The 26,311-nt window shown below is 48.9% G+C and overlaps 1 protein-coding gene across 14 annotated transcripts; it reads right to left on the reverse strand.

The window, feature by feature from the left end:
* Positions 1–350: 350 nt before the first annotated feature.
* Positions 351–26,311, reverse strand: PCBP2 (poly(rC) binding protein 2). 14 transcript variants are annotated; one of them, XM_065419378.1, is made up of 15 exons: positions 26,180–26,310; positions 23,081–23,216; positions 22,118–22,141; positions 21,984–22,016; positions 21,405–21,521; positions 18,013–18,144; positions 17,055–17,183; positions 16,108–16,182; positions 14,163–14,249; positions 13,238–13,279; positions 11,969–12,041; positions 11,502–11,540; positions 10,346–10,398; positions 9,289–9,458; positions 351–740 (listed from the first exon to the last, which is right to left on the reverse strand). In XM_065419378.1, exons 2-15 carry the CDS (start codon positions 23,147–23,149, stop codon positions 704–706), a joined length of 1,080 nt encoding a protein of 359 aa, XP_065275450.1. In that variant the 5' UTR covers positions 23,150–23,216; positions 26,180–26,310; the 3' UTR covers positions 351–703. The 14 variants fall into 14 exon arrangements, with proteins under 14 accessions (XP_065275450.1, XP_065275448.1, XP_065275449.1 ...); XM_065419376.1 differs by having other exon boundaries at positions 10,346–10,401; XM_065419377.1 differs by lacking the exon at positions 26,180–26,310 and adding an exon at positions 25,679–25,770 and having other exon boundaries at positions 10,346–10,401.

The following is a 26,311-nucleotide window of genomic DNA, read 5'->3' on the forward strand; positions in this document are numbered from 1 at the left end:
TCTAGCCCTGGATGGGATTCTTTAGCAATTGGTTTAGCTGGGCCTTGCCTTTGGGTCTCACCCCCAGCCATCTAGCTATGGATTAAGTGAGCGCTGAATGTGGGGTTCACTCCTACCTCTGGGACTGGTGCTATCAGATCCAGTCCTCCTACCCCCTGAGGCAGAGATCTGCCAGGTAAGCTGAAAGGAGTGAATGTCAGTGGGAGTGCATAACTCCTTCTAGCTTCTGACATGACAGCACAGGACTCTGCTGTGGGAATGAATCATTTGCAGTCAAATGGCCCAACAAAAGACAGTCAGACAAGGAAGATCAATTAACAAAAATCATCCAGTTTCTATTCACAAGGAAAAAAGCTCCAGTCCATCTTTTTATTTTTTTTGAAAAATTTCCTGACATTACAGAACTAAACTGAAATGTATTAATATTCCACTCTTACATTTCATGACAAACAGAAAACTTCATGAGCCAAAAAAGGGAAAGCTTATAAAACTAAGATATGAATCTCAGCATTTTAACAGCTGAACAGAGAAAGGAATTAAAATGCTGTAATTAAAAAAAAAAGTCATGAGTGGATGGGTAAAGCGTGTAGAAACTGAAATTTACAAACTAGTTAAAACCTGGAATCTGACTGCTTAGAAACTACACAGATGGATCATGGGGATGAACAGCAGAAGGGGTAATGAGTGAGGCATTTGCATTGTCCTAGCTGCTTCCCATTCCACCAGTCTCCGAAGAAAGCCTGGAAAAAAAGCAGAGGTGGGACATTTAATACAGACTTTGCCTAGGATACTGCATGAGCTTCGAGAAGGATGTGACATCTCCCACCCAGCTACATCCAACAGCTCCAACCTACACCAGGTCAACTCTAGAGGGTTAAAGCTGGGTTCTACTTGGGCACCTTCAAGAGCATAACACGTTGGGACCTGCTAGAGCTGTTTGGGAGTCCAGCCCAAGCTGTGGGTGCTGGGTGTTGGTGTCAGGCTCCCGAGAACCTGTTACTTGAGCACTATCAGCCCCCAGAATCCCAAGGTCCTGTTGTTCTAGGTGCCGCATGACCAGGCGTGTTGAGGTTTGTTCTCCAGGACTGCCTGGAGATGCATGGAGACCTTGTGGTTGAGGCAGTTGTGGTGCTTTGTCAGGCCGTCACTGCATCAAGTGGCCAGTTACAGAATGACAAGAGACTGGGCCACACTCCAGCAGCAGCTCCTTCCTCTGAAAGAGCAGAGATGGCACTGGATTCCAGACTGGTGACAGCCGAGGGTCCCTGACAGCCTTCCCCAAGAGCAGGCTAGCTTGCAGGATTGAACTCTGGGCACCTGCTAGGGTCACCAGGAGTCAAGAGCATTGTGCATCACTAGCCCCTGACCCCCATCAGACTTGAACCTGCATGTGGATTTGGTTTGCATTAGAGGGATCAAGAAAGGAACATCTGGAGGGAGATTAGCACAGCTGGATTAAGCCCCTCCCCCATAGAGGTGCTTGAGGAGGCAGCATTAGCCAGCTGCATCCCTGGGCCACTGGTGAGCACTTTCCAGCTAAGCTGATTAGCAGCAACAGGGTGACTATGGGCTCCCTAGAAGTGGGTCCTTAACAGCACAGGAGAGTTGTCCCATGTTGGGTCCTGGAAGACTAGAGTGGGGAAACTCTTCCAGTAGCCAGAAGTCCAATCTAGAATGGATCTTGGATGTAGGTCTCTGCTAGACACCACCTCTGTGCCTAGTGCATCTGCCTGCCTCTATCCCTACAGCCAAACAGTAAGTCTACAATGACACCTCCCTATTCCCCACCCCGCAAAGACAGACCACCTTCCCCCACTGCAGATTCTACCACCAGGTCTGAGACACCACATTTTCCAGCCTGGCAGCTGGAGGAGCTGAGCAGTTGGCACATTTAGCTGTTTACAGAGGACTTTGATGTCAGGAGGCATTTGTCAGTGACAGGAACTCAGCATCTCTGAACCATCAGGATACTTTTAATTTAGGTGCCAGCCAGGCACCAGGGTTTAATATTTGGGCCTTGGTCTATCACTGACTCATCGCAGCAGCAGTTTATTCCTGCCAAGTCTGAGCCAAGCTCCATGGGGAAAAGGGGCAGACCCTCTCCTACCACCTTTGGTCAGGGCAGGGCTTTAGTCACTGGTTTGTCATCTTTTTCAAGTCAAGTCCATGGAGGCACAAAATGTGGCCATGGAGTAAAAACCACCACCAGGAATTACCACTTTGAGCTAGGCTGCAGTGGAACCAGCTAACTCCTCACATCCCCACCCCATCCTGTGAGGGGCTTGGTTGTGAAGGGCCAGAGAGGGAGGCAGTATTGCAGCATGGTTTTAGCCAGTCGAGTTATAACCCAAGTCAGGCAACTTACCTTTGTCTGACATGTGCCAGTCTCCAATGCTAGTACTAGTTAGTGGAGTGGCCTGGCCTGATCAAAGGATGCAGATGGCTTCATGCAGAGAGAAGATTGGGACTAAGCAGTGGCTGTCCACCTCAGGGACTAGATTAGTTTCCCTTTCAATAAAGGGGCAGCCAGGCTATTCAATGCTTCAGCCCAGGCCTTGCATGCTACCGTGACAGACATTTGTACTTCAGGGGGTGTACCACAGAGGTGGTACTTTTTCCCCACATCAGCTGAAGAGAAATCTAACTATGAAGCAGGCAAGGCGGAGCTGCCCTGTCCAGTCACCTCAGCATTGGGTCTTGAGGGAAGGGAAGTTCACAGGTGTTGTTCCAAACGCTCAATACAAGTGTATTTCACAGACAGGTTGCTAGTCTCCAGGGACAGGCCCCTAATGTAGGGGGAGAGGACCCAGACCCTGAACAGTGGCAGGGCCTTGCTAGGCGGCTCTGCAGGGAGACCCACCCAGTTTTTGGCAGGCAATTCTAAGGATGGCTGGGCACCTACAGGCCAGGGCATTTCCTTGGGGCCCTTTGGACAAGCTACTCGTCTCCCTATGCTGCATGACATCTGGGATGGAACAAAGGGATCCCCTATGAGATTCTGGCCTCAGCAGGGTCTCCACAAACGTGTGAAGGAGTCCTGTAGTCTGACTGCTAGAAACTTAACTGGAGGCTGCCTTCAAGCCAGCAGGACATGGGAACCTGGTCTCTGCTGACAGGAGAATTCAAGGCACGTCAAGTACCTGGAAAGGGCAGCTGGGGATTGCCAGCTCCCTGGGAAAGCTGTGTTAAGAGGAAGCAGCTCCCTGCACCACAGTGGGCTCAGACAGAAGCCAAGACTGAGGGCTCTAAAGCTGTCCCTCTTTCACCCCAGGTGTATGATACCCCCCCGCCCAGAGGGGACCCCTTAAGGGCCAAATTTCAGAACCCAGCACATCTGGCTGACAAGCCCTTGGCAGTCAGACCCCAAGCTCTTGCTCATGTGGGATAGAACCTCCCAGAATTCAGTCCTGATCAGAGCAGGTCTGCTCTTCACCAGCCCTCCCACTGCCCACACGGCTGCTGAGCCTCTCTCACTTACTCAGAGCTTCTCACCTGCAACTCAAAGGCAGCATTAGCAGTTTTACAGAGGGGGAGGTGAGGGCAAGGAGAATAAGTAACTTGCCCAAGGTCAGAGCAATTCAACAGCAGCAAACAGAAGTCACCTCCCCTCCCCTGCTATCCTGCCTCTGTTTCATGGCCTAGCCTGCATTGCAGAAGCTTGACACCCAGCCTGGGACAGGGCAGCGGAAGGGAGGTGGGAGCAGCCAGATTAACAACTAAGATTCTTTCCAGCACACCCTATAAAACAGACTCTACAGGCCTGAAGCTGAAGAGTGGATAATCTTTACTTAATGTGGTTACACTACATCACAGAACAGTGCAAGTTACAGCTGAGTTAAACTACCGCAGAAATGAAAACCGCCCGAGGATTCGCGCTAGTCAAGACTTAAGGACTCAGCAGGCCAGCTCTGAGATCCAGGGAGCCCATTAACTGTTCCCACCAATGGGATCGAGCCAATCCCACCTGTCTCATAGGCAGCTGCACACTGGACTCCAGACAGTGCCCTAAGCCTTGCCCCACCCCCCCACCCCCAGTCCTATGCTAACAGTTCCATTTTTAGTCACATGACAATCTAGCAAGTTCCAAGCAGCACTGGTCAGTCACATGTTGCCTCAGGGTTTAGTTTCAAAAGTGCCGGACAACCCACTGAAAGCCAGCCTCTGAAGTGTGGCAGACCCCGGCTAACGAGCAGGTGTGCCGGGCCCAGCAGAGGGGAGAGGAATTCTGTACTTTTCACTTGACAGGAGCAAGACTCGCTGAACTACTGTAACAAGGCCAGGGGCCACTGGGTCAGCACCGGCTAGTAGCCCCTCAAGAAGGAGCATAAAGACAGCCACTTTGGTCCCGCTCTGCCCTGGGATAACCAATAGCCTATAGAGCAGGAGGAATGCTAATGGGTCATTTCCAACTCCAGGGAAGGCAGGTGGTATGCACCTGCGGGGAAGGAGTGTCCCATGTCAGAGCTCTATTTCAAAGACACCAGAGGTATGCAACAGCTGTGTCCAGACTGGATCGCCCAGTGCACACAGGTATGAAATGACTCTGGGACAATGAATCCGAGGCAGTTGGTGCCTTTAGGGTCTCAAGGCCTTTAACCCACAGCTGGTTGTGGTACTGTAGTATCTGGTATTTGACTAGAAAGGCAGGTAACCGGCCCTGAGAAGTGACTACTTGCTTTAGGCCATCTGTAGTCCCACTACAGCACGGGGAATGAAGCAGCTGTGTTTTGCCTAACTTCTAGAACCCAGTACTGGTGGAGTTGGCCCTACCCGAGCAGCACTTCAAATGGCTGTACCATTCGTTTTAGCACTAGTACAGTCTTGTTTGGTTTCTGTTCTGTCTGGGGTGGGGGGAGTCCTGTGGCTTGAACCTCCAGGCCTCCCAGAGCCATTCTGTGCTCTATGGGGTGTGAGCAGAGCTGCTGGGGGAATTTAGGGTAGGATTCCTCTAGAACAGTGGTTTTCAATCTGGGGTCTGCAGATAGAGTCTAATATTCCCAAAGAAGTCTGCACTTCCATTCAAAATTTTAGGAGTCTGAAAATGAAGTGGTTCAAGACCACTGCTCTAGAACAAATTGTTCCAATGACCAATGTCAATTCAAACTATGCTGGGGTGCTTACCTGCTGATCTCACAAAGAGCTACCGAGGATCCAGGAGTTTTAGCTCCCTGCCCTTGAATAGGAGCATATCTTCCTCATGGTACGGATTAGGAGAAGTGTGACCTCCCAACACCCGCCTCTAAAGGCAGTCTAGGAATCCCTCCATGGCCGTGTTCATCCAGCATAGGGGCAGGGATTCACATTTGATCTCATTGCTCAACTCTGAGCATGGTTAGAGTCTGGCCAGAGGTCAAGGGGCACAGGGCATGCTGACAATTGTCAGGCGCACAGCTGATTTGTCCCTATCACATGGGGAGGTGTAATTCCTGGTCCCCCTCTCCATTCTAGCACACATCAGCTATCCGAGCAGATACTCTGTGGCAACTTTATTGCAAGTACAGACATCAAAGAGACAGGTTTGGCTGATCAGCCTCTTTAGCAACTTAACCAAAATGCAGTTAATTGAGAATCTTTTATTCATTAAACAGACCCTCCTATCACATTTTCTTCATGTAGCAATGCAAACAAGCTACTAAAAGCAACAGCTACGACTACATAAAAATCAAGGAATTAAACAGATCACTAGACTCCAGGACTTGTTAGAATACTTGTTAAATTGTCTCTCGACCTACTGAAGGTCACCAGCAAAAAAAAAACAACAACTCCATTCTAAGAAATCACAAGCTCACTTTTTTTTGAAGTAAAAAAATTCTTCCAAGGCTCCTCTACCGGATCCCCAGGCTGACACCAATCTGCTGTTCCTTTACGGTCACAAGCAGACACTCAATAAGGAGAGAATCTCTGTTTTTCCGTTTTCAGTTTGTTAGTAACACATGGCATAGCTGAGGTGGTGGAGGCACCCTTAGCAGCAGACACAACATTTAGAGCCAGGAGAGGGACGGGTTTCATGCCAAGCAGACTGGAGACACAAGGGGCGGTCGGAAGAGGGTTGGGGAGGCTGGAGGGTGCGTCGGAGACCCCTGCTGTCGCAAGCGACGGGGTGGTGGTGGAGGAGGAAGAAGAAGAAGGGGTGGAGGGTTGAGAGAGGTTGATGCTGAGGTGATCGGGGATCGTGACGGAGGCTGTCTGGGAGGAGGGTTTAGCGCTTTCTAAACTGTAACAGAGGAAAAAGGAACAAAAAAAAGGGTGGGTGGATGGGAACACCACAAAAAAAAGCACAGGAGACAAACAGCTTAAATAGCATGAGCCTAGCCTGGAAACGCAAAGCGCACCCACTCAGGGTTCTAGCTAAAGCTGCTCGGTCTCCTCTACAGCCTTGGAGCATCCAGCGCAGCTAGCGCCCGGCTAAAAGTTAAGTCTAAAACGCAAGTGTGAGTCTAAGTGACTGATATGCAAACTGGTCTCCCCATCTTGTACTGTACTCAAAGGCAGGAGAAAAGTCAACTGGATTAAAACTGAAAGATGCAGAGCAAGCCTTGGGCACTAAGCCACTTCCCATGAGAACTAAAAATAGTCTCTGGTTCAGCCAGTTATTGGCTTGATGCAGGTATCACTGGGCAAAATTCTATGGCCCATTCTATGCAGGCAATGAGATTAGCTGATCCCAGTGGTCCCTTTTGGCCTTAAGAGCTAGTAAGATTCTAGTATTTCAATTGCTTTAACATCTGGACAGATGTAGCTTCTAGGAGCTGGGATCATGTTGAGTCCTTTTCTAGTAAGGCCTCCTCAGACGTATTTTGAAAACCTGCAATTAAGTCTACAATCAAGGATTTACAGCTTAGGTTCGAAATACAACGCACTGTTCAGAAGGCACCATCATTTTAAGAAAATTGGGAATCAACAGAATAAGCCTAAAGGCATTTTTTGATTGACTGAGCAACAGAAAAGCTAGCAAGAAAATCAAGTCAGGTTTTTTCCTTTCACAGAAAACCAGTGGAAATCAATCCCACCTCTAAATGGTCTGGCATCAACATTAAGCACAGCACTCTGTACTGACCACCTTTAAAAACCAATGTTCAATTTAAATGGGACCTACAGAAACAGCTAAAGGAAGGGAATCCCGTCTGCATTTGCTAGTATGCTCCAGCAAAGCCAGTTTTGCTGTATTGGATTCATGTTTGTTTTTGGATTTGGTGAGTTCTCATCTGAGACAGTTGACACACTGCAAGGTTTTCTGAAGCACTGCAACCGAGCAGGCTTCCCAGCCGAGACTTGCTCCCATGGCAGACAGACAAACGCCACCTGTTTTTGGCTCATTAGAATTTCTCAGTTCAAGATGCAAAGAAAGCACTTTGCCATAGATAACCAGAGTATGCCTGAAAACAAAAGACACCTATAGGCCACTCACTGGCTACCCACTAACTAGCTAAAGATTCGAGTCCTGACAACTGAAGTCTAACCATCATTAAACACACAGCCTTTGAACATCTTGCTTTAATAAGCTTTAAGATCCTCTGGAATCCTGTGTTGCCAATTGACTAACTTGAGTGCTACATTACCAAAGAGTGCCTTTTACTGATGCCCAGACCGCAGGTCAAATCCATCCCTGGCCCAACCAGAGTGGCATCAATTAAACACACTAATGTTCCCTGGGGCATCTGCAACTGTTTCACAGCTCACGGCAACAAGTGCTGCTTCCCTGAGGAACTTGAATGCCCCTAGCTCTTGTGCAGCCTGGCAATTTAAGTCAGCCTGGACACAGAGCAAAATATTGTCCCTACTGAAGTCAGTGGCAAGACTCCCATTGATTTCAATAGAGCTGGGATTTCACACTATAGGTAGGGGTTGGCACTGGGGTATTTAAGTCCTGGACCTTTGTTCTCAAGCAAAAAAGCCACACGAGCCACCAATCAATGTCAAGAAGCAGCTGCTAAATCTCCACCAAAAGGAAAGGTTTGGTGGGGCAGGGAACCATTTCAAACAAACAGGGTCTGAATGCCTAGATCCTATGGGAGGGGATCCTATTCCATGGGAGAGTTCTAGCACGTACACGCTGGGGCCAGAGATAAAGCTGTGCCATGTGTTACTGTAGTTGACTAAAAGGAGAGTCCCCAAAAGAAGATAGTCTATGGAAGCCTGGCAGGGACTAGTGGCCGAATTTAGCCTTGCCAGAGCTCACTGTTTCACCCTGTAAGTAGGAGCTAGGCCCTAGACCTATGTAGCTACAGATCCTAGGCTTGAGCCTGGCTCTTCGTTTGCAGCATAATACAGCTGCAGCAGGCTGCATGGGCGGGAGGGAACCTAGGACATGCATGCCCAGCAGCTCTGCCCTAGGTTTTTAATTAGGGAAGTCTGAGTTCTCCATTAAGCTAATGCTTTACTTTAGAGAGCTGCAGAGGGCCAAGTGCCAGCTCAGCTCTTTGACGAAGCCTGTGGAAACCTGCAGCAGTCGTATGCTGCAGTGAGTGCTGCCACCTGACAACTGCAGACCTCAGCAGCCGCTTGAAGCTAGTGTGGTTACAGATGGCAGCTCAGGGAGGAAAGCGTTGGCAGGAAAGTTCCTAACGCACAGGCCTCTCCCAGTAGCCATCAGGGCAGTAAGGAGCTGCGCAGTGATCTCGAACTGAAGCAAAACCACTGGTTCCTTCGTTCTTCCTTTCAAAGCTGCTAGCCAAGAACTGCTGCTAACGAGTAGCCAAGAACTGCTGCTGAGCAGGTACAGCTCAGGACAGCGCCCCACAACAGATTTCCTTGACCGGCACATTACCAAGCTGACCCCGTGTTAACAAACCCAGTACATTGGCACACTAAAATGTACCATCAGACTCATCAGTTCTATCCTTGCTGCAAGACACAGGAGGAATCTTCCTGCATCTCCAGCTACCTGGTCCTTCCCTAAGTATATCCCAGCCTGGCTTACTGGGAAGGAATAACTGGGCCTGTTAGGGCTCCAACAGCTTCAGGGAAATATCAGATTAATCCAGCTTGGCTAATGCTGTCCTAAGCCTTCCACATTCTAGAAGGAAATTTCATCATGGGAAGCAGGAGAGCTGGATTCTCCAGCAGTTATGGGGAGGAAGGAATGGTGCACCAGAAAAGTCAGTGATGTAAGTGCTTGTATCACTTACACCCTCTGCAATACAAGGAGGGGTACTGCTCCCGAGAGCTACAATCCAGCCAGGTGAGCGGACGAGATACTGACATCGCCCTAGTTTAGAATGCAGACTACTTTAGTCATGCTGCTCCACCCCCACATGCACTTAAACAACCTGCCGTTCAGAGACTTACCTGACATTAATTAGATACTGGGCCAGGCTAATGCTGGCTGCAGATCCAGTTATGGTAACCTGCCTGTCAGTAGATCCTTCCACTGGATTGGCAATTTTGATCTGCGCCCCAGACATCTGGCGGATCTCATTGATTTTGGCGCCTTGACGCCCGATGATGCAGCCAATCAACTAAGGGAAAAAAGTGTTTCAGTTACAAATTAGGTCAGCTGAGAATAAGGTTTAACATCCTTATTTCTTCAGTACTAAGCCTGAGAACACACCCTCCTTCCCCTCCTCCACCGGGCACAACTCGCACCATCCTATAGGTGAGAAAACCGGCAGCGAGGTGAAGTCCCCCACTGAACCACAAATCCCAATTCCCAGGCTTCTGCTTTAGCTACTAGTCACATGTGAGAGTTTGACATTTATCTGTTTTGCCAACCGCTCCTGTCCTGTGTGTTAATTGTGAAGCTGTCCAAAGTGCTATTTGAGTCTTGCAGCCATGAAAGCCATTTAATAGCACCCCTGCTTTGGGGCTAGAATAAGGAATTACAACAGCTCCGGAGAGAAGATTATACTCCGCAAGAGCAGGGTGTAGTGGACTCCAATTAGTAGCGGTTTCAACTAGCTGTTCCCTGCATACACAGCAGTTATGCTGTATGCAACCCCCTGCAGAGATCACCCATTCTTGTGTTACCTTAGAGAATGGGTGCTAGATACCTCAAGGGATATAGGTTAGACACCAGGAGTGTCTGGGGTGCAGGGGCAGCTGGAGCAGAGATATCTGTCTTTAGACATGATACCTCCTTCCTACTAACCTGAGGGTTGTGGAACAACCTGTACCAAGAGAATGTAAGAAGCACTGATGTCAGAGGCCTGTTCATTTTGTTTGTGGTTTTGTACAGCTGGCCAGGATAAGTGCTAGGAAATGCACAGCCATGCACACTCCACTTCTAATGGAGGATTCTGCAAGACAGCTCTGGGGAATGGAAGCCATTTGCTTTCAGGTCCCAGCATGGATCCTGGCCTGCTCTGCCAGCTAGAGATCCCCAAGATGCAGCCTGTGGGATACTTACATCATTTGGAATGGTGAGTTCGTGAGAAGTAGTTTGAGCAGATGCATCCAAACCTGCTAAAAGACAGGAAGAGACCAGGACACGGTTAATACAAGGCAGTGGGGTGTCCTGGTGCAGAACAGACACCTGACCAGTCAAGCCAGCATTTGCTGCTGGAATCATTGCTACCTTGAAGACGGTTTAACAGGAAGGGAAGAGCAAGCGGTAAGAAGTTACTCCAACCCCACCCCCCAAACACAGCCCCCGAGATGTACCACCACAGATCTTCCTTCCGGTCAGGACAGTCACAGAGCAGCACACTAGCCGCGTGGGCTCCATTCAGTCACGTGGCTCCCATGCCCGCTGGAACCAGACCACCCTCAATTGCCAGCTTTGGAAGTGCAGTGCAACCCCTCCCCCAGGACAGCATAGCAGGGTGATACTACTCCAGTTAGCTGAGTGCTTGATGTGGAGTCAGTCTGGTGACAGATGCGGCAAAGCCCACTCTTGCCAAATCTCACCCTCAACAAGCCCCTCCCTACATGCCCCCATTTCCAATAAGGCTAAAGGAGGAGTCCAAACCAGTTGACTGCCAGCTGTGGCTATCACTAACACCCTTCAAGCTCTTCTCCCCATTAGGGTCTTGCTTTTATATCCTGCGTTGAAATAAGGGCTTGAGGCCTCCAGATGTAAGGGATCATGGCAACAGCCAGAAAAGCAAACCCTGCCCCTCCTCCCCCCACGGCCCCTATAGCATGAAGGTGAGGTGCACCACCAGGAGTGGTTTGAAGCATCAGGATCTGCCACCAGAGATAGGGGGTGAAGACTAGTGACCTGATCCAGTCTAGCAACAACTATGGAAATTCTCCTCCCCAGGAGAAGGAGGAAAAGGTTAGGAGCCACCACAAGCCCACAGCTTTCTAGAGGGGTGGGTTAGCCAGACACTGAGTGATCATTCCAGGAAGTTCTGCTCTCTGTTGGAGAGATTCCAGGTGGCCTTCTTCTGGGTGGGGAGGGGAAGAACAAAGTGCGATCGAGCCAGTCAGTACCTACGTCCCTTCCAAACTCCTTTAGCCCCCTGTGTATGTTGCTGGCAACATTTTTTTCCAAAGGCAAACGAGACTGACCAGTATTAATACACAATAGAATACTACAGATTTTGTTTTTTAATCATTACCCCAATAGCCTTTCACCTCTGGAGAGCTGGATTCAATGCCTGTTAAGATACAAGTGACAATGAGTTTGGTGGTCTCAGCCTAAAGCCTTAATGGACATCTTAGCCATATTACAAACGACACATGTTCGGTACAATCAGCAGTTGACTGCTCAGGACTGGAATAGCCGGAGGGGAGAGGGTGTTGCAGCAGGTCAGAAGTGAGGTGCACTGGCAGAACTGCGGAGGATGGGGTGAAGGAAGCAGCATGAAGGCCCTGCCTGTTTTATGCCCAGCTAGCACTCGAGCTGCCCCACTCAATCGTGGGGTCAACCCGAGAGGTTTGGCAGAATGGTTACCTGGTTTGGACACACATTAAGACACTAGTGAAGATTAAACCATGAGGTTGCATTACAGCGAGGCCAAGCGGTGACTCATGGGCTGTGCTTGGGCCTGTGCTAGCGTACAGAAGAAATAGTGAATTTCCATACCACTGAATCCAGTGTTGCCATGAGACATTGGAAAGTGTGACTGTTGCATTGCCAACTGGTGCAGCTTGGTCAGCTAGAGGGAGAGAAAGAAGAGGCAGGTGTCAGGCATTTCACGGGTTCAATCTGTCCAGGAGTCAGTACACATGAAACAGAAAACAGACATGGAGTCGCCCAAGAGGCCCACTCCCTTGGGGGCAGAGGAGACAGCTAGGTAAGCAATGCTTTCCCTGTGCAGAGATGGGTGCGGAAGGGAGGAGGAAAGCACTGCAGGTGCAAAAGCCAACACCCAGTCCCAAGTGCCCTGGTTAATTGAGGACAGCTGCAGTAATTACAACAGGAATGCTCCAGAGACAAGCACAAACAGGTGAGATAAACAGACAGGATTGCAGTGGTGCTTAACACACCATGCAGGGGTCTGTCAAGCATTTGGAAGGTAGAGGTATGTTATGAAGGGAGACCAGGATAGAGTCAGTGTTTAGCCTCCATATCCTCCCCATCCCCTGATCACTAATTCCTAGTAGTCCAGCTGTTTCTAGCCATCTCTTCCCTGCCCTAGCCCCTCCCTGCTCTAAAATATGCCATGAGCAGAGATCAGCCTCTCATTAACCCTGCCTCTAGAAAGTCAGGAGCACATCCACCTAGCTCTGCACCTAAGTGATAAGGAAGGAGGACAGGTAGAAGGGAGATGCTCACACAGCACGTCAGGACACCAGGACAGCTAGAGAATAACAGCTTCATTGCTCTGCTAAAAATGGGAGTGTTTTACTTCAGGCCCAGCATTAGCCAGTCTTCCACCTGGAGAGTCATTGCCCCTGCCCTGCAGCCATCCCAGCAGAAAGGATTGATAACTTGATGCATTTAGCATCATGTGGAGACAGTTGCCACTCCCCCTCACCAGCTTGCTATACCGGGTGTCCCATGCCCTGCCCTGAGAACCACAATGACAGTATACCATGCTGTTTGTTTTGTTTCGCTTTCTCTTTACGGGCTTTGCTCTGTGCCAAATTGGAGAAGGGGAGAGCTGGAGCTTGTGTGAAGCGCCAAGCTCAGGGTGTCTGTGTGTATGTGTCACACGCCGGGAGGAAAGGGGGACAGATCTTAGATTAGTTTGAAACGGACTGAAGGACGTGCAAATAATTTGAGGGTTTTTTGGTTTAAAGATCAGATTTGATTTCAGACCGAGCTGACTGCTAGCATTGAGAAAGCACGGAAAAATTTTGGAAGGGAGAAGGGGTGGATTTCAAGACAAGAAGTGTAAACAAAACTTACATCTGGCTGTGGAATGGCATACTGTCCTTGAATGGTATAGGCCTACAAAAGGAGGAAAACAGTCCTATTAAAAACCATCGGACAGCCACCCAGTGACAGACAGATTTCAACTAGCCAGGAAGCCAGAGAGCCAAACTGGAGAATTCTTGGGGGGGAGGATAAAGGGGACATAATGCTGCAACAGGCAAGGGATGTTACTTGAATTGGCCATATGTGGAATAAGGAGGGGGAGATGATCTGGTGTGTTGCCCCCCCACCCCAAGAAGAGTCAGACACAAGAATAAGGGCTGGTTTCTTGTGAAGATGTAGTGTGTGTAGAGGAGAGTCAGACAGTGCTTCTAACCCTCCTGCCCTGCACATACACCCCCCACCCACCCCCAAAGAAGGGAAAGAGCTTTATTCCCTTCAATAGCCATGACTTTGAAGGGATTTTTGGGGAAAAAACTCCATTCACCCCGCTTTAAATTCTCACTACTCCACACACCTAAAAACGGCACCGGACACACTACAGCTGAAGGTAACGCTAATACTAACTGATGCAAAAGGCATTCAGGAGAATGAGGCAAGAGGCTGACCTGCTGGTTCCATGTATTTTTAGATTAAGGGGGAAGAAAACCAGAGTTCAGATTCCTACTGAAGCTACCCACAGAGGGTCAGTCACTGAGCAGGGACTGGTTGGCTAAAGGGAGGACTTCTCACTTCCACGTCACTGCAAGAAATGCAGCCCAGGCTGGAATTGACCAAGCTGTTACCATGCGCCAGCTGCTGGGTGGCCTGTGTGGAGAGGCTGGTGGCCTTAATCCAGGTCCCAGTGGACAGGAGTCCACAGCACAAAAAAAAGCCACTGCAATTTTTGCCACCCTTGTTGGCAGTCTCAGAGAGGCCAAGGATTGAATGGGCCATGGAGACTGAACTCCCCTCTCACCTCTTGAGGTGGTCCCTCCAGGTCAGAGTTGAGGCACATTGATGGGGCGGTGTGGGGGTAGCTTGCACTGCCGCTGCTGTACCTGTCCTGTGGATAAATTAGAGGACTTCAGTCTCCAGGGCTGTCAATCCAAAACCTTCCGCTAATACGAAATTCACACAGAAATTACTCTGGTTTAGAGGGCTGACCCTGCGCTAGACAAACTCACGGTTCACTCTGAGCTGCAAGTTAAGCATCACTGCCACCGAAAAGCACAAACGCCACCACGAGCTTGCCAGGGAGCCAGTCCGAATGTTAGTCTGGCGCTGGGTGCGCATGGTGGAGCCAGGGGAAGAATGCAGCCACAAACGAGCCTGCTCCTCACTGCTCTAGTGGCAGGGCACTCGCATGCCGCAAGGCTAACCGCAAGTAGTCCTCTGTTTGCAAGAGCCAAAGAATTGGGCCACAATACCTTCCAATCACCTCCCATGGGCCATTCCACTGGCAGATAGCTGCTTAACCAGCTGCCAAAGCCTTTGGAGAGTGGGAAACTGAATGGGGGATGGAGAGGAAAGGGAAGGGACCAAGGCAAGGAACAAGAACATGACAGAATTGCTCCCAAACTCAGACTGTTGGGGGAGCAGCAGGCTATCCCAACACATGGCATATTCTCACATAGCTCTGTTTCTAGGGAAGTGCTCCTGTCTTACTATGTAGCTGCTACCTGTTACTTTGCTGTATTTACCTACAGGCACCACTATTTCCTATCTGTATAAGCCTCCACTCCATGCAAGAAAGCCCCGGGCATTATGGAAGGTGTGTTTTTTTTTTTTTTTAAACTATGTAACTGCTACAGGCTCTGGTATTGTATTTGCTTTATACAACCCTTTCCAGCATGGAGGCACTGGCTGTGTTAAAGTGCAATCCTCCAAGTATTACAGTCCCAGCAACCTCAGGTGTCTTCTCAGGAAGTGGGATTCTGGGGCTTCCCAAGGCCACATCCACCCTGACCACTCACACAATTGTCTGCCTGAACTGGTGGCCAAGCTAATCAAATGTAATTATCTGCAGGACAAGTTTGAAACATCAAAATGACTGAAGTCACAGAATCTGCCTGAAAGGGATTCTTCCAAGCACGGTTTTGAAATGTCTGATGTTAGAGAGAAGAGGCTTCACACCGTCCTGTCTTGTTAGAAGGCCTGTGCTATTGGCAACAGCCACAAAAATGCCTTGCTTCATAGCCACAGTGAGCACTCAACTATACAGTCACATGCCATGGCACAGTACGCCCAATACATGGCATGTTTTAACTACCATCCACATGAGTCCCTGGAGGCATGGTGCTAAAGCTGGTCATGTGCCCTCCTGGGTCAACTTGTTTCAGAAATGGCTAAGACCCCGGTGGTCTTGCTGGTTTCAGAATCTGACACCTGCATAATCTCGTGGACTTGGGAAGATCCTTCCTCCTCCTGGTTCTATTACGGAGTCTGACTTATCCCTCATTCCCTAATAGTTGTCTGTTGGAAACATTAACCCCTGCTGCATATCAAGGCTTGCCACCCAGCTAACACCAAATTTCAAACAGTGCCCCAACAGAACAGGTAAATCTTGTATTTAGACGTTCAAGCTGTGGTGGTCGGTCTGAGTGCCACATACAGGATTTGGACTGGCTACTCAGGCACCAAGCTTACAAGCTGTTTCCCCTCAACCTCGTTGCCCCTTCTACAATAACCCCTTCTGCTCCTCAGTGTCCAACTCCTACTGGAAGTTAAGAGGCTGCTGAATGTTCAGAGCAGCCTCCAGAAGAATCCAACCAAAGCAGCAGAGGTAGCTCTATACTGGCCAGGTAGGCAGCGTGGCTGACAAGCATGCACAGAGTGGGCTGATATGTGCTGGCAATGTTGCAACTTGGTAGGTCGCCTTCTCTCCCGCACCCTATGCCCGGCAAGTAGAGGAAGGGCCTTACCTGACCGCCTGCAAAGATGACCGGAGAGCTGGATGGCTTGGGTCGGTATGGGATGGTAACACCCTTCGGGGGAGACTGGGTTACAGGAGAGTCGGAGAGGAAAGAGGTTAGACTCCAGAGAGACTCACTGGTACTCACAGCTAAGCATTTGGGAAAGTCCTTAGACATGAAGCCTCTACTTTATACCCCTACACTTCAAGAAAGCAAATGCCACGATCAGGAGTTTGAGAGACCAGCCTGCTAGGAGTTAACAGGATTTTTAGACCATTCCAGTGGCTCAGGTGGTTCAGTTTCTGGGTCAGAGCTACTAGTTACATCAAACGACAATTCACTTCTCCCTCCTTACTGCCCTGGTGCCTATGTCACGACCCCCGGCGCCTATGTCACGACCCCCGGCCAGCATAGAAGAGAAGCTACAATAGGAACATCCCCATGTCAGAGCCAGCCATGGTCTTAGGCACTAGCCTGGTGAGTAGAAAGTTCTGGTTGATGTGGTGAAGCCATGATTATTGCTACGTGGTGCCACCTGTCTGACTGGCAGAGTCAGGCAAAGCCAAAAAGACTCCTAAATGAAAAGCTTCTTGACAAGCTCATCTTAACCTTGGTATGGGCAAGTCGGTCCTAACTGAATGCTTCTGTGTTTCACCTTGAAAGCCACAGACTGACCCTAGACCAATATGCGATTCCTCTCCTGCCCCTACAAGGCCCCAGATGCCATTTCAAGTGGGACCAGTTTCTCTGCAGTCAGGGGGGAGAGTCCAAGTCAGTTTCTGTTTAATAAGGTTGTCGGCCAGAGTCCGAATACAAGGCTAATGGCATCTAGCTTGCCCTTTGCCCCTCATTACGCTTCTAGGAACAAACACGGAATAGGCATTTCAGACGCCCCTTTGCCAACGTGTCTGCCTCCCCACCCCAAAGGAAGCTAGCAGCTCATCCCTGGGGCTCACCTCCAGCATGACCACACAGATCTGTTTGACGCACTCGATGATGGACTGTGGTATCCCAGCAATGGTGATAGCTCTCTCAGTCGAGTTGGGCAGCATGTCTCCTGCCACCTGGACCTGCGCCCCTGTACTCTTAAAGTTTAAGATTAAAAATAGAAAGTCAGGCACGCCACTCTGATCTCATGGTATCCAGTAGCAGCAACGAACCCCATGCTTTCAGTTCTACCCTCCCCCTGCACAGCCTCAATAAAGTGGTTTAGTCGTGGCTGGAATTCTTCAGTCATCAGAACCCCAGGGCCAAGACAAACTAAAGCTAAACTTTGCCTTGATGTGCAAGTTGACGCTGTGTCTATGAGCAGTGAAGCTGAACTGAATTAATTCTTTGGTGTCCTGCCGGTTCACAGCATTAGGTGGCACATGAATGCTTGACAACCTTAATCCTCACATTCCCTTGCCCCCGTTTTGCAGGTGGGGAAGTGGAAGCACAGAGAGGTTAAATTAGTTAACTAGAGTCATTCATCAAGCAAGTGGCAGATCTCAGAACTGAAACCCAGGAGTCGTGCATCCCATTCCCCCGCACCAACTAGGCCAACTCCCCCTCCCACTGCTTTAGAAAGGAGGTTCAAGTAATCAGGCTGGGACTGGGGTGCACAAGCAGAGCTGGGGGAGGAGGGGGGGGGATCTTCAACAGCACCTGACTCCACTATGTCTGGCTCCAGCCACTGTATTGGTCTCAGTTTCACACGCACTAAAAATACAAGGTGCTTTTCAAGGCAGGATGATGCCAAGTCTCTACTATGTAGTATTCAACCTGGCACTTATGGCATGGGGAGGGTGGAGCAAAAAGATGCCTCTACAGAGAACACTCCTGCTGCTGAACTGCAGCTACCACTGGAGTTGAAAACTCCTCTTCAAAGCAACACCCAACCCACAAAAGACTAGTCAGTCAGAAGGTGCAAACCTCTCTTATCTCCTTGATCTTGCAGCCTCCTTTTCCAATGAGGGAGCCACACTGGCTGGCAGGTACCACAAGCCTCAGGGTGACAGGAGGCCTGCTGGCAGCTGTGCTGTTGGTCATCGAGCTGCTGATGTCCTGAAAGGATAAGGAGTTACTCAGAGGGATGCCTTGGGACTGCAGCGTTTAGCAAGTTTGCTAGTTACCCAGTATAGTGCCCTGCACTCGGAGGAGCCGGATCCCTGTACTAAAAACCACACCTGAGGTGCAGCAGGGGAGCCATTTCACAGCAATGGTACAGGTGAAGAAACCAACACCCTATTGAAACTGCTGGGAGATGTGTAGGGAGACACTGTAATTAACCCTAGCTGGAGTTTAGCCTAGAAACCTGCCCTTGCAAGGAGCACCATGGGATCTTTAGTTACCCATGTGAGGCACCATGTTGGGGCACTGGCACTCTGCAAACACTCCAGACAGCATCCCAGGTTTTCCTTGGAGGTCCCCCATCCAATACTGATCAGAGTAGACCTGGAGACTAAGGAACTTGAATTGTTTAGCCTAACAAAACGCAGGCTGAGGGAGACCGGATTGTTCCATTAATGTATCAGAGGGATAAACACCAGGGAGGGAGAGGAATTATTTAAGTCCAGAGCCAATGTTGGCACAAGAACAAATAGGTATAAACTGGCCATCAGAAAGTTTAGGCTTGAAATTAAACAAAAGGTTTTTAGCCATCGGAGGAGTGACGTTCTGGAAAGGGAGTAGTTGGGGCAAAAAAAACCTTGCTTTTAAGACTGAACCTGATGTGTTCATGGAGAGGAATTGTATGAGGAGATGGGCCATGTGTCAGTGTAGGCAATCTCCAGTGGCTGGAGATTGGACATTAGGTAAGGAGGGCTCTGAGCTACTACAGAGAATTCTTGACCAGGTGTCCAGCTAGTGAGGCTGGCCCACATGCTCAGGGCATAACTGATTGCCATATTTGGGGAATTGTCCCCCCGGTCAGATTGGCAGAGATCTGGGGGTTTTCCTCTGCAGTATGGGTCACTTGCTGGTTTCAACTAGAGTAAATGGTGGATGCCAACTTGAAGTCTTTACATCAAAAGATGAAGATTTCAGTAACTCAGCAAAAAGTTATGGGCCTACTACAGGAATGGGTGGGTGACCTAGGTCACACTAAATGATCACGCTGGTCGCTTCTGGCCTTGAAGTCCATGACACCCTGCTTAGTCTAACAGTATAGCCACTAAGTAGTGGCTAAAAACTATTACGTCACATACTCCACCTAACTGGGAACCCCATTCTCCTGCTCTGCATAAGGGCATCAGACAACAGGAATAACAAGGAAAAAGAATAAACTCATGTGCCTTTATACCAGCTGCCAGGAAGTTTGAGTCAGCCCTAAAGCACTCTTGTATTAGCTGGAGATCAGCTGCTCATGCAGACCCCAATGTTCCTTAGAGGAACATCAAGAGGACTCCATACATGTATATGGAGGCACCTAGCTATTCAGATGGTTACAATCAAGAGGTTTACAGCTTAAAAGCTGCAGGGGATAGATGATCTTGGCTGCCATTGTGTTGTGAACCCTGCAGATAAGGATTCTAGTTCAGTATGAAGCTACACAAGTATGATATGGGATCAGATCACTGGCTAGTCCCAACACAGCCTCTGAAGAATAGCTAACCCACCAGCTATTCTATAGCTAGAATAGGTAGAGATGTATTGATGTATTGATCTCTGATCAATAGCTGCTGTTTGCGGATAGGAAGCAAAGAGGAGCCAGCAAGGAAAGCAGCAGTAAGGAGGCCACAGCTTTACCCAGAGCTCACCTCTCTCAGGGGTCTGAAATTAAAAAGCTATGAAGCTCAGTTCTCAGTTTGCATTACCAGAAACTTTGCAGTGGCCTTCTAGCTCTGCAATCCAGTCATTTGCTCCCTTCTCTATTAATCTGACCCCTGCAGCTGCACACAATTGGCTCCTAGGATTGTCAAATTATGCTTAATAGCAGCCACCATGTCAGAGATGCATGTTCCCATCCTGGTGACAGTGGGACGGTTCCACTGCTCAAGGGCAGCAGCTCAGGCTTTGCAAAGCGAGCCTTATCCCAGGCATGGGGCCAGTGTTCTCAGGTTACTGACACGCAGCTACTGGCTGCAGGCTCATGGTTTGGCTTGGGCACTGGATCTCAAAGTGAAAGTCACATCAAGTGCAGAGCCCAGGCAAGGACAGTACTCCACAAACAGATGAGAAGAGCCTATCAGGCTGTGGAGAAACCGCTAAGCATTGACATTTGGCTTTTTTAAGCAGCAGCCTCTGAGCTGGCAGCCTCCCATCCTGCTGAAGGACATTTGTTCCACCAACTAGGCTAAAGTCACATGAGCCATCAAAGCCTTTTGCTTCAGGGCATAGCTGTCACTGGTGTCAGGAAGAGACCTTGCTGCCTTATGGGACAGTACTTCACTCAGTCTACCGGAAGGGAGGAGTGTTACACCCTCTGAAATGGCTGATTGACCAGGCAGCCCACCAGACTTGATGGTCATCACAATACCAAATTACAAATATGCTCAGCATTCCCAGGACAAAGTTGTTCTGACAATGCTGGATACTTGGATGTAAGAATGCTGGCTTAACAGCTGTGAATCCCCCCTGCAATGAATGTTAGCTAGCCAGATTCTGATACAGTTCTTGGGCTGAGCCCTGGTACAGAAGGGGAGTGCCAGTGCAAGGGCCAGCATGGCAACTCATACATAGGACTGAAGATGCACTGCTGAAGTCTATAACCCACGCCTAAACCTGTGGGCCCAATTCATGTTGCTCTGTGGCTACTGTTTCAGGGATGCTGGCACAAAGGGGCTCACCATTCCTCCCTGGTACAGCACAGATCCATACTAGGTGCAGTGGAAACTCTGCCTCACCTCCACAGCAGGCTTCTGTTCTGCAACTGCATCAGCTCACATATACAGGTGATTTTGAAGCAGATGGGGCCTGTTTTTACACCCTTGTAATTCTGCACCCATAAAAGTGACCCAATGCATCAAGGCTGCCAGTTAGGGCAGCCTGTGCCAGGGGCCGAACAGGTAACCCACAGATCAACGCCCCCCTTTCTCTCCATGTGCTGCATCACAGCAGGGATACATCATTCCCCGTGTTGACAGTCCCGTCAACCAAGCCTTAGCTACACTGCATTTGAGTCAAGCAGAGTTTTCTCAAGTGTTCCAGATGCAAAATGTTGAGTGACTGCAGCAATTCTAGCTGGCCACAACAGTGCATCTCTACCTAAAATGGGTAGAGTCAAAGTCTTGACTCTAGCTAGCATAAAAGCAATTAGGTACTTTTCTGATCATTCCCAGGACCCACTCTAGGGCTAGAGACCAGTAAGGAGAAGAGACACGCACCTCTTCCAGTTTGTCAATGATCATAGCAAATGCTTTGAAGATGGCATTGGTCGGTCCAGCGAGAGTGATGATCCGTTCTGGGCAGTTCCCTTCCGAGATGTTAATGCGGGCACCACTCTGGAGGAACAAAGTGAATGTAAAGAGCAGAGATGCTACGCTAATGGGACTGATACCATGCAGCAGTCCCACTTGGACTGGCAGGGCAGTGGATAATGTTACAACAGTCAATAACTCCATTACCTGTGTGCAGTGCCTAGCACAATGAGACCCCTAAGTGCTACTACAACACAAATTTCTATTTCATACCATGAAATCCACCCCTCACTTCGTTCTTCTCTGCTTTTTTGGGCAGCCATCTTAGTTTCTATCTGCTAGATCAGTGCTGAGATTGGTCAAAAGAACTACATTTCCCAGAAGCCTTTCAGCCCACAATGAGCTTATTTGCTGCCAGTACAACTGCAACTGTTGAATCCCTGCATAAGACTTTGTACAAGGGCCCCAAGATCTGGTACTATTCCACCCAAGTTTCTCTCAACTGATTTAAAGACCAATTTGTGGCCACCTGCTCCCAGAACCTACCTCTTCGCGCATCTTCTTTACAGATTCTCCTTTCTGTAGGGGATGAGAAGAGAAAAGGAAGAGAGAGACTGTTAGTGTTCCTGAACTGAATGGCTAAGAATAAAGTAAAATAAGGACTAAATTTAGTAATTTACCTTCCCAATGATGCTCCCAACCTCCTGCAAAGGGGACAAAGGCACTAGTTAGTTCTTAAAGATTACAGGACATGGGTTCAGAGACAACTTGGGTGCAAGCTAATGGCATAAGTTTTCCCTTACTGATCAAGATCAGTGTGAAGCTCAGCAATTTCTTTCAACAGGAGATGGTTTTAGTAAGTCTGGTAAGTCTCACTGTTCTCCTAGCCAACTCACTTGTGTGTCTATAGCGACTTGCATCTCTGCAGTGATTAAAAATGCTCCCTGGTTGGAAATAGAAGCTAGACAAATTCAAACTGGACATAAAAAGTATGCCTGAACAGTAAGGGTAATAGTCATTAGAACAGTTTGCCAAGGGTCATGAGGTATTCTCATCACCAGCAATTTTTAAGTGGAGATTGAGCTGTTCTGGGAATTATTTTGGGGAAGCTCTATGGGCTATGTTATACAGGAGGTCAGACTAAATGAACACGATGGTCCCTTATATGGTTTTGGAATCTATGAATCTCAGTATAAAGTGGAAATACATTTACAATAAACATTCTATAGGGTGCTTGAAGTTCATCCCTCCCCAATACAAAGTGTTAATATCGTGTAACCTGTGAGTTTTTAATAGAACAGATGCCCCCCACACTCTGAAGTTATGCTAGTTTCTTTACTGATATATTGAGATTTCAAAAACTCTGCCCCAACGGTCACAAAAATATCCTTTTACCAGGAACAGACCACATGCCAAGAAGTTCCCAGCATAAAGAAGCTAATGGCTCTAATGATGAGCCGTTTCAAAGAAACATTAGGCTGGGTTTATTTAGCATTATTTAAATTACTAGACTCCCATTGGGTTACAACAAAAAGACCCATTCCTATAAAGAATTGATCTTCTGATCAGACAAAAAGGGTTTCCAAGACATTTGCTTACGACCCAGTTTCACCGGAGGAATAAAGAGATGATATGGCAGGTACCTTTCCATGCATAAGTAGTCGAATGGTAAGTGTGACATTTAAACCACCTTCAATAACACCGGTGTCCATCTTGAGCTGTGTTCTGACGAGTCAGGCTTTGTCAGTGGTCAAATCTTTGGTCGCTGGGGGATAGAAACTATAACAGAAGAGAGGATGTCTCATGACATGCTCTGAGAACACCCAGTTCATCCTTGGTTTTTATTATTTACAGCAGAACAGAAACATTTTAAGGACACACCCTTTTCTACATGGCTTACAATCTATCCCAAGTATAGTGAGCCCACTCTGCACTATTATTCCTCTAGAGGGTTAGCTCAATCTGACAAGAGGAATGGATAGTCTCTTAACTGAGTAGCATGGACAAGCTGTCAGAACACATTTGAGTGTATTTACAATTGTTAATCATTTGGCACTCAACTTGCATGCATTTATTTGTATGGTAGAGATGAGTGTGTAGTAAGCTTAGATGTTTTCCCAGTGTGTTAATTCTTACATGAGACATTTGCTTGAGCAGATCTGCTGAATCAAGGGTATTGAGCAACTAACCTAAACTCCCCACCCCCTGGATGCCAGAACCAAAGGTTGTAAAGAGATCAGTTGTCACTTTCCATTCTCCAGCTCCCTCCCACAGTGCCCGCTAATAGCTTCAGTGGATGAGGTCTGTGTCCATTCTCCTCCCTGCTTCCCCGCCCTTCAGCCTGCAGAAGTCTTTGTATACAGTTTGCCCCAGTTTAAGGGCTTCTCTACACTTGAAAAAGGAATTTGGATGAGGGTAGGGTATGAATTTAAAGTGCAACAGCTACTTTAGAATAAATCCATGTGTGGACATTTTAGTTCCAGAATAAGAACATGTTATTCCTGTTTAGTTTAATGGATTAAGCTAGGCAGGAGCAAAAACAAACACTCTTATTCTTATAAATAGCTATTCTAGAGTAATGTCATGGGCAAACAAGCTCTGAGGTTAACTAAATCAACTTGAAAAAAAAAATCAAACATTGATAAGCTAGTTTACATACTAGTGAGATATAACCCAGTTGAAAGCCAATTTAAAGGGTGCCCACATAGGGCTTTGCACCAGTTAATTTAGTTGTTGGCTTAACTTTAGAACTAATTTTAGTTAACTGATGCAAGCTGCATGCAGACGAGCCTTTAGTGTGGCAAAGCACTGAGGTGCTAAAGTTTAACTTCCAACGTGGGAAGAGCTAACCTGAGCTCAACTGGCAGAGTTGTGACCTACAGTCCCAAATCTGGACTTGCCAACTGGGCTCTCCAGCAGCACAGCCTTGTTTCCAGGCTAATGCTATATGAAGAAAACAGACAAGTAGGAAAAAGGAGGTTGTGTTCACTCTCTATTATGACCCCAATACAAGTGTTTCTTGGCCCATATTTTCAAGACACAATCAATATATAAATCCCATTACATCCTTCTAAGGTAGGGAAGGATCCCTATGGTCTAGTTTGGGGGAAAATTCCAAAGTACAGGATGGTCTTCAAGTCTGTGGCAGAGACAAGAACAGAACCGAGTTCCTATTCTCAATCCCTTGCTGAGTCCAGATGACTACACTTCTTCCCAGTTTATGGGAGGTAGTACAAGACTCATCTGGCCTTGTTACCACCATTAGGAATTTAAACCATTTTCCTACCAACTAAATTAGTACATTTCTACCCAATTCACACAAATTAACATTAACATGCTTTTCACCAAGTGGTTTTTGCAATTTATTAACCTTTTCTCCCCCACCACAATGGTTTCTAAACGAAAAAGTATTTTTTTATGTTCATGAAATTTAGATTATCCAGCACTAAACATCTGATCAAAACAGATTTTTTTTTTTAAAAGACACTTCTGAGTTCTCATGTACTGACTCTAGGTTTGCTAGCTACTAGGAGCTGCTAATGAGACTGCAGTCAGTCAGTAGTGATGTCTCCAACCATTACTGGTGCACAGAGGAGCAAGATCCAGTGCCTAAAGCCTGATTTTAGTTATCTGGGGGGGGGAGGGAGAGCACATTTCCTCACAATCAGAAGCCTTGAGACTTCCCCCAGAACATTTCAGTACCATTAGCCCCACCACCCCACACAAACTAGAACGTAAACATCCCCCCCCCCCCAGAGAAGATATCTAAAACGGTATTTTACCCCTGCTCCTTGGGGGAGGGCATTACAAGTTGGCTTATCTTTCCCTGCACACTACATCTGAGATATGCTGGGGGTTCTTTTAATTAGTAAACACTCGAAATAAATCCTTAGTCTAAACAGCCAGTTGAGCCCGTCCGATTTCAGGAGCTTTTAAGCTCCTTATTGCTTCAGCTGAGTCTCCCTACTTTAGGATTGGGCGGGGGGAGGGCAGTAAAGGGGCAAAAAGCTATCTCCTACTCCCTCTAGATATTGCGCCTCAATCCCTCTACACTGCCCTATGGATGATTCCCCCTTCCCCGCACCGCAATATTTGCCCCAAATGGCGATCGACGGGTATTTACTCAATTCGCTCTCACATACCCCCCAGCTCCATTACTTGCCCCCCCCCCCAGAGGAGGGTGTTTATTCCACTCCCTCTCTCGACTCCCGTCCCCCCCCCCCCGCCAGAATACGCCATACCCAGATCAGCTCATAGCGCAGCAGGGGGTTCAGATCCGGAGCCGCCGCCTCGAGGAAGCGGGGCCCCGTGGCCTGCCGCGCACACAGGGAGAGGGGGGAGGCCTCCCGCCCTGTCCGCCAACCAGGCAGACTCGATCCCCCAAAGCCCTTCCCCCTCCGGGCGCCTCCCGCCCACCACCTCGCCCCCCCCAGCCCCGCGGCCCAGCTCTCAGGCGTCCGCCATGTGACGCAGAGTCCCCGCCGCCTCCCTTCCTCCCCGTGGCCGCGGCCTCCTCCCCTGTCCCCCGCCCCGCGGCCTGCTCCTCTCGCCGCCTCCTTCGTGCGCAACAGCAGCGCCGCCCCTCCCCCCCGCCGCACGCACACACTCGGAGTAGGCCGCACTAGGCCGCGGGCGCCTCCTCGGCCTGACGTGACAGCGGAGCCGGGCGAGGCGAGGGGGTGGGCGGGGAGCGGGGCTACGCGAGGCCGGGGATGCGGGCGGAGAAGCGTCCACTGCCTTACCTGGCGGCGGGGTGGCCGAGCGCCCGGCCGATCGGCCGCTCCGTAGGCGGAGGGACGGGGAAGAGGGGAGCGGGAGGAGGGAGGGCGGGTGACGGGGTCTCCGGGGCGGGCGGAGGGAGGAGGGGCCCCCTC

Source organism: Emys orbicularis, chromosome 19 (genome assembly GCF_028017835.1).
Source record: "Emys orbicularis isolate rEmyOrb1 chromosome 19, rEmyOrb1.hap1, whole genome shotgun sequence".
Taxonomy (NCBI): Eukaryota; Metazoa; Chordata; order Testudines; family Emydidae; genus Emys; species Emys orbicularis.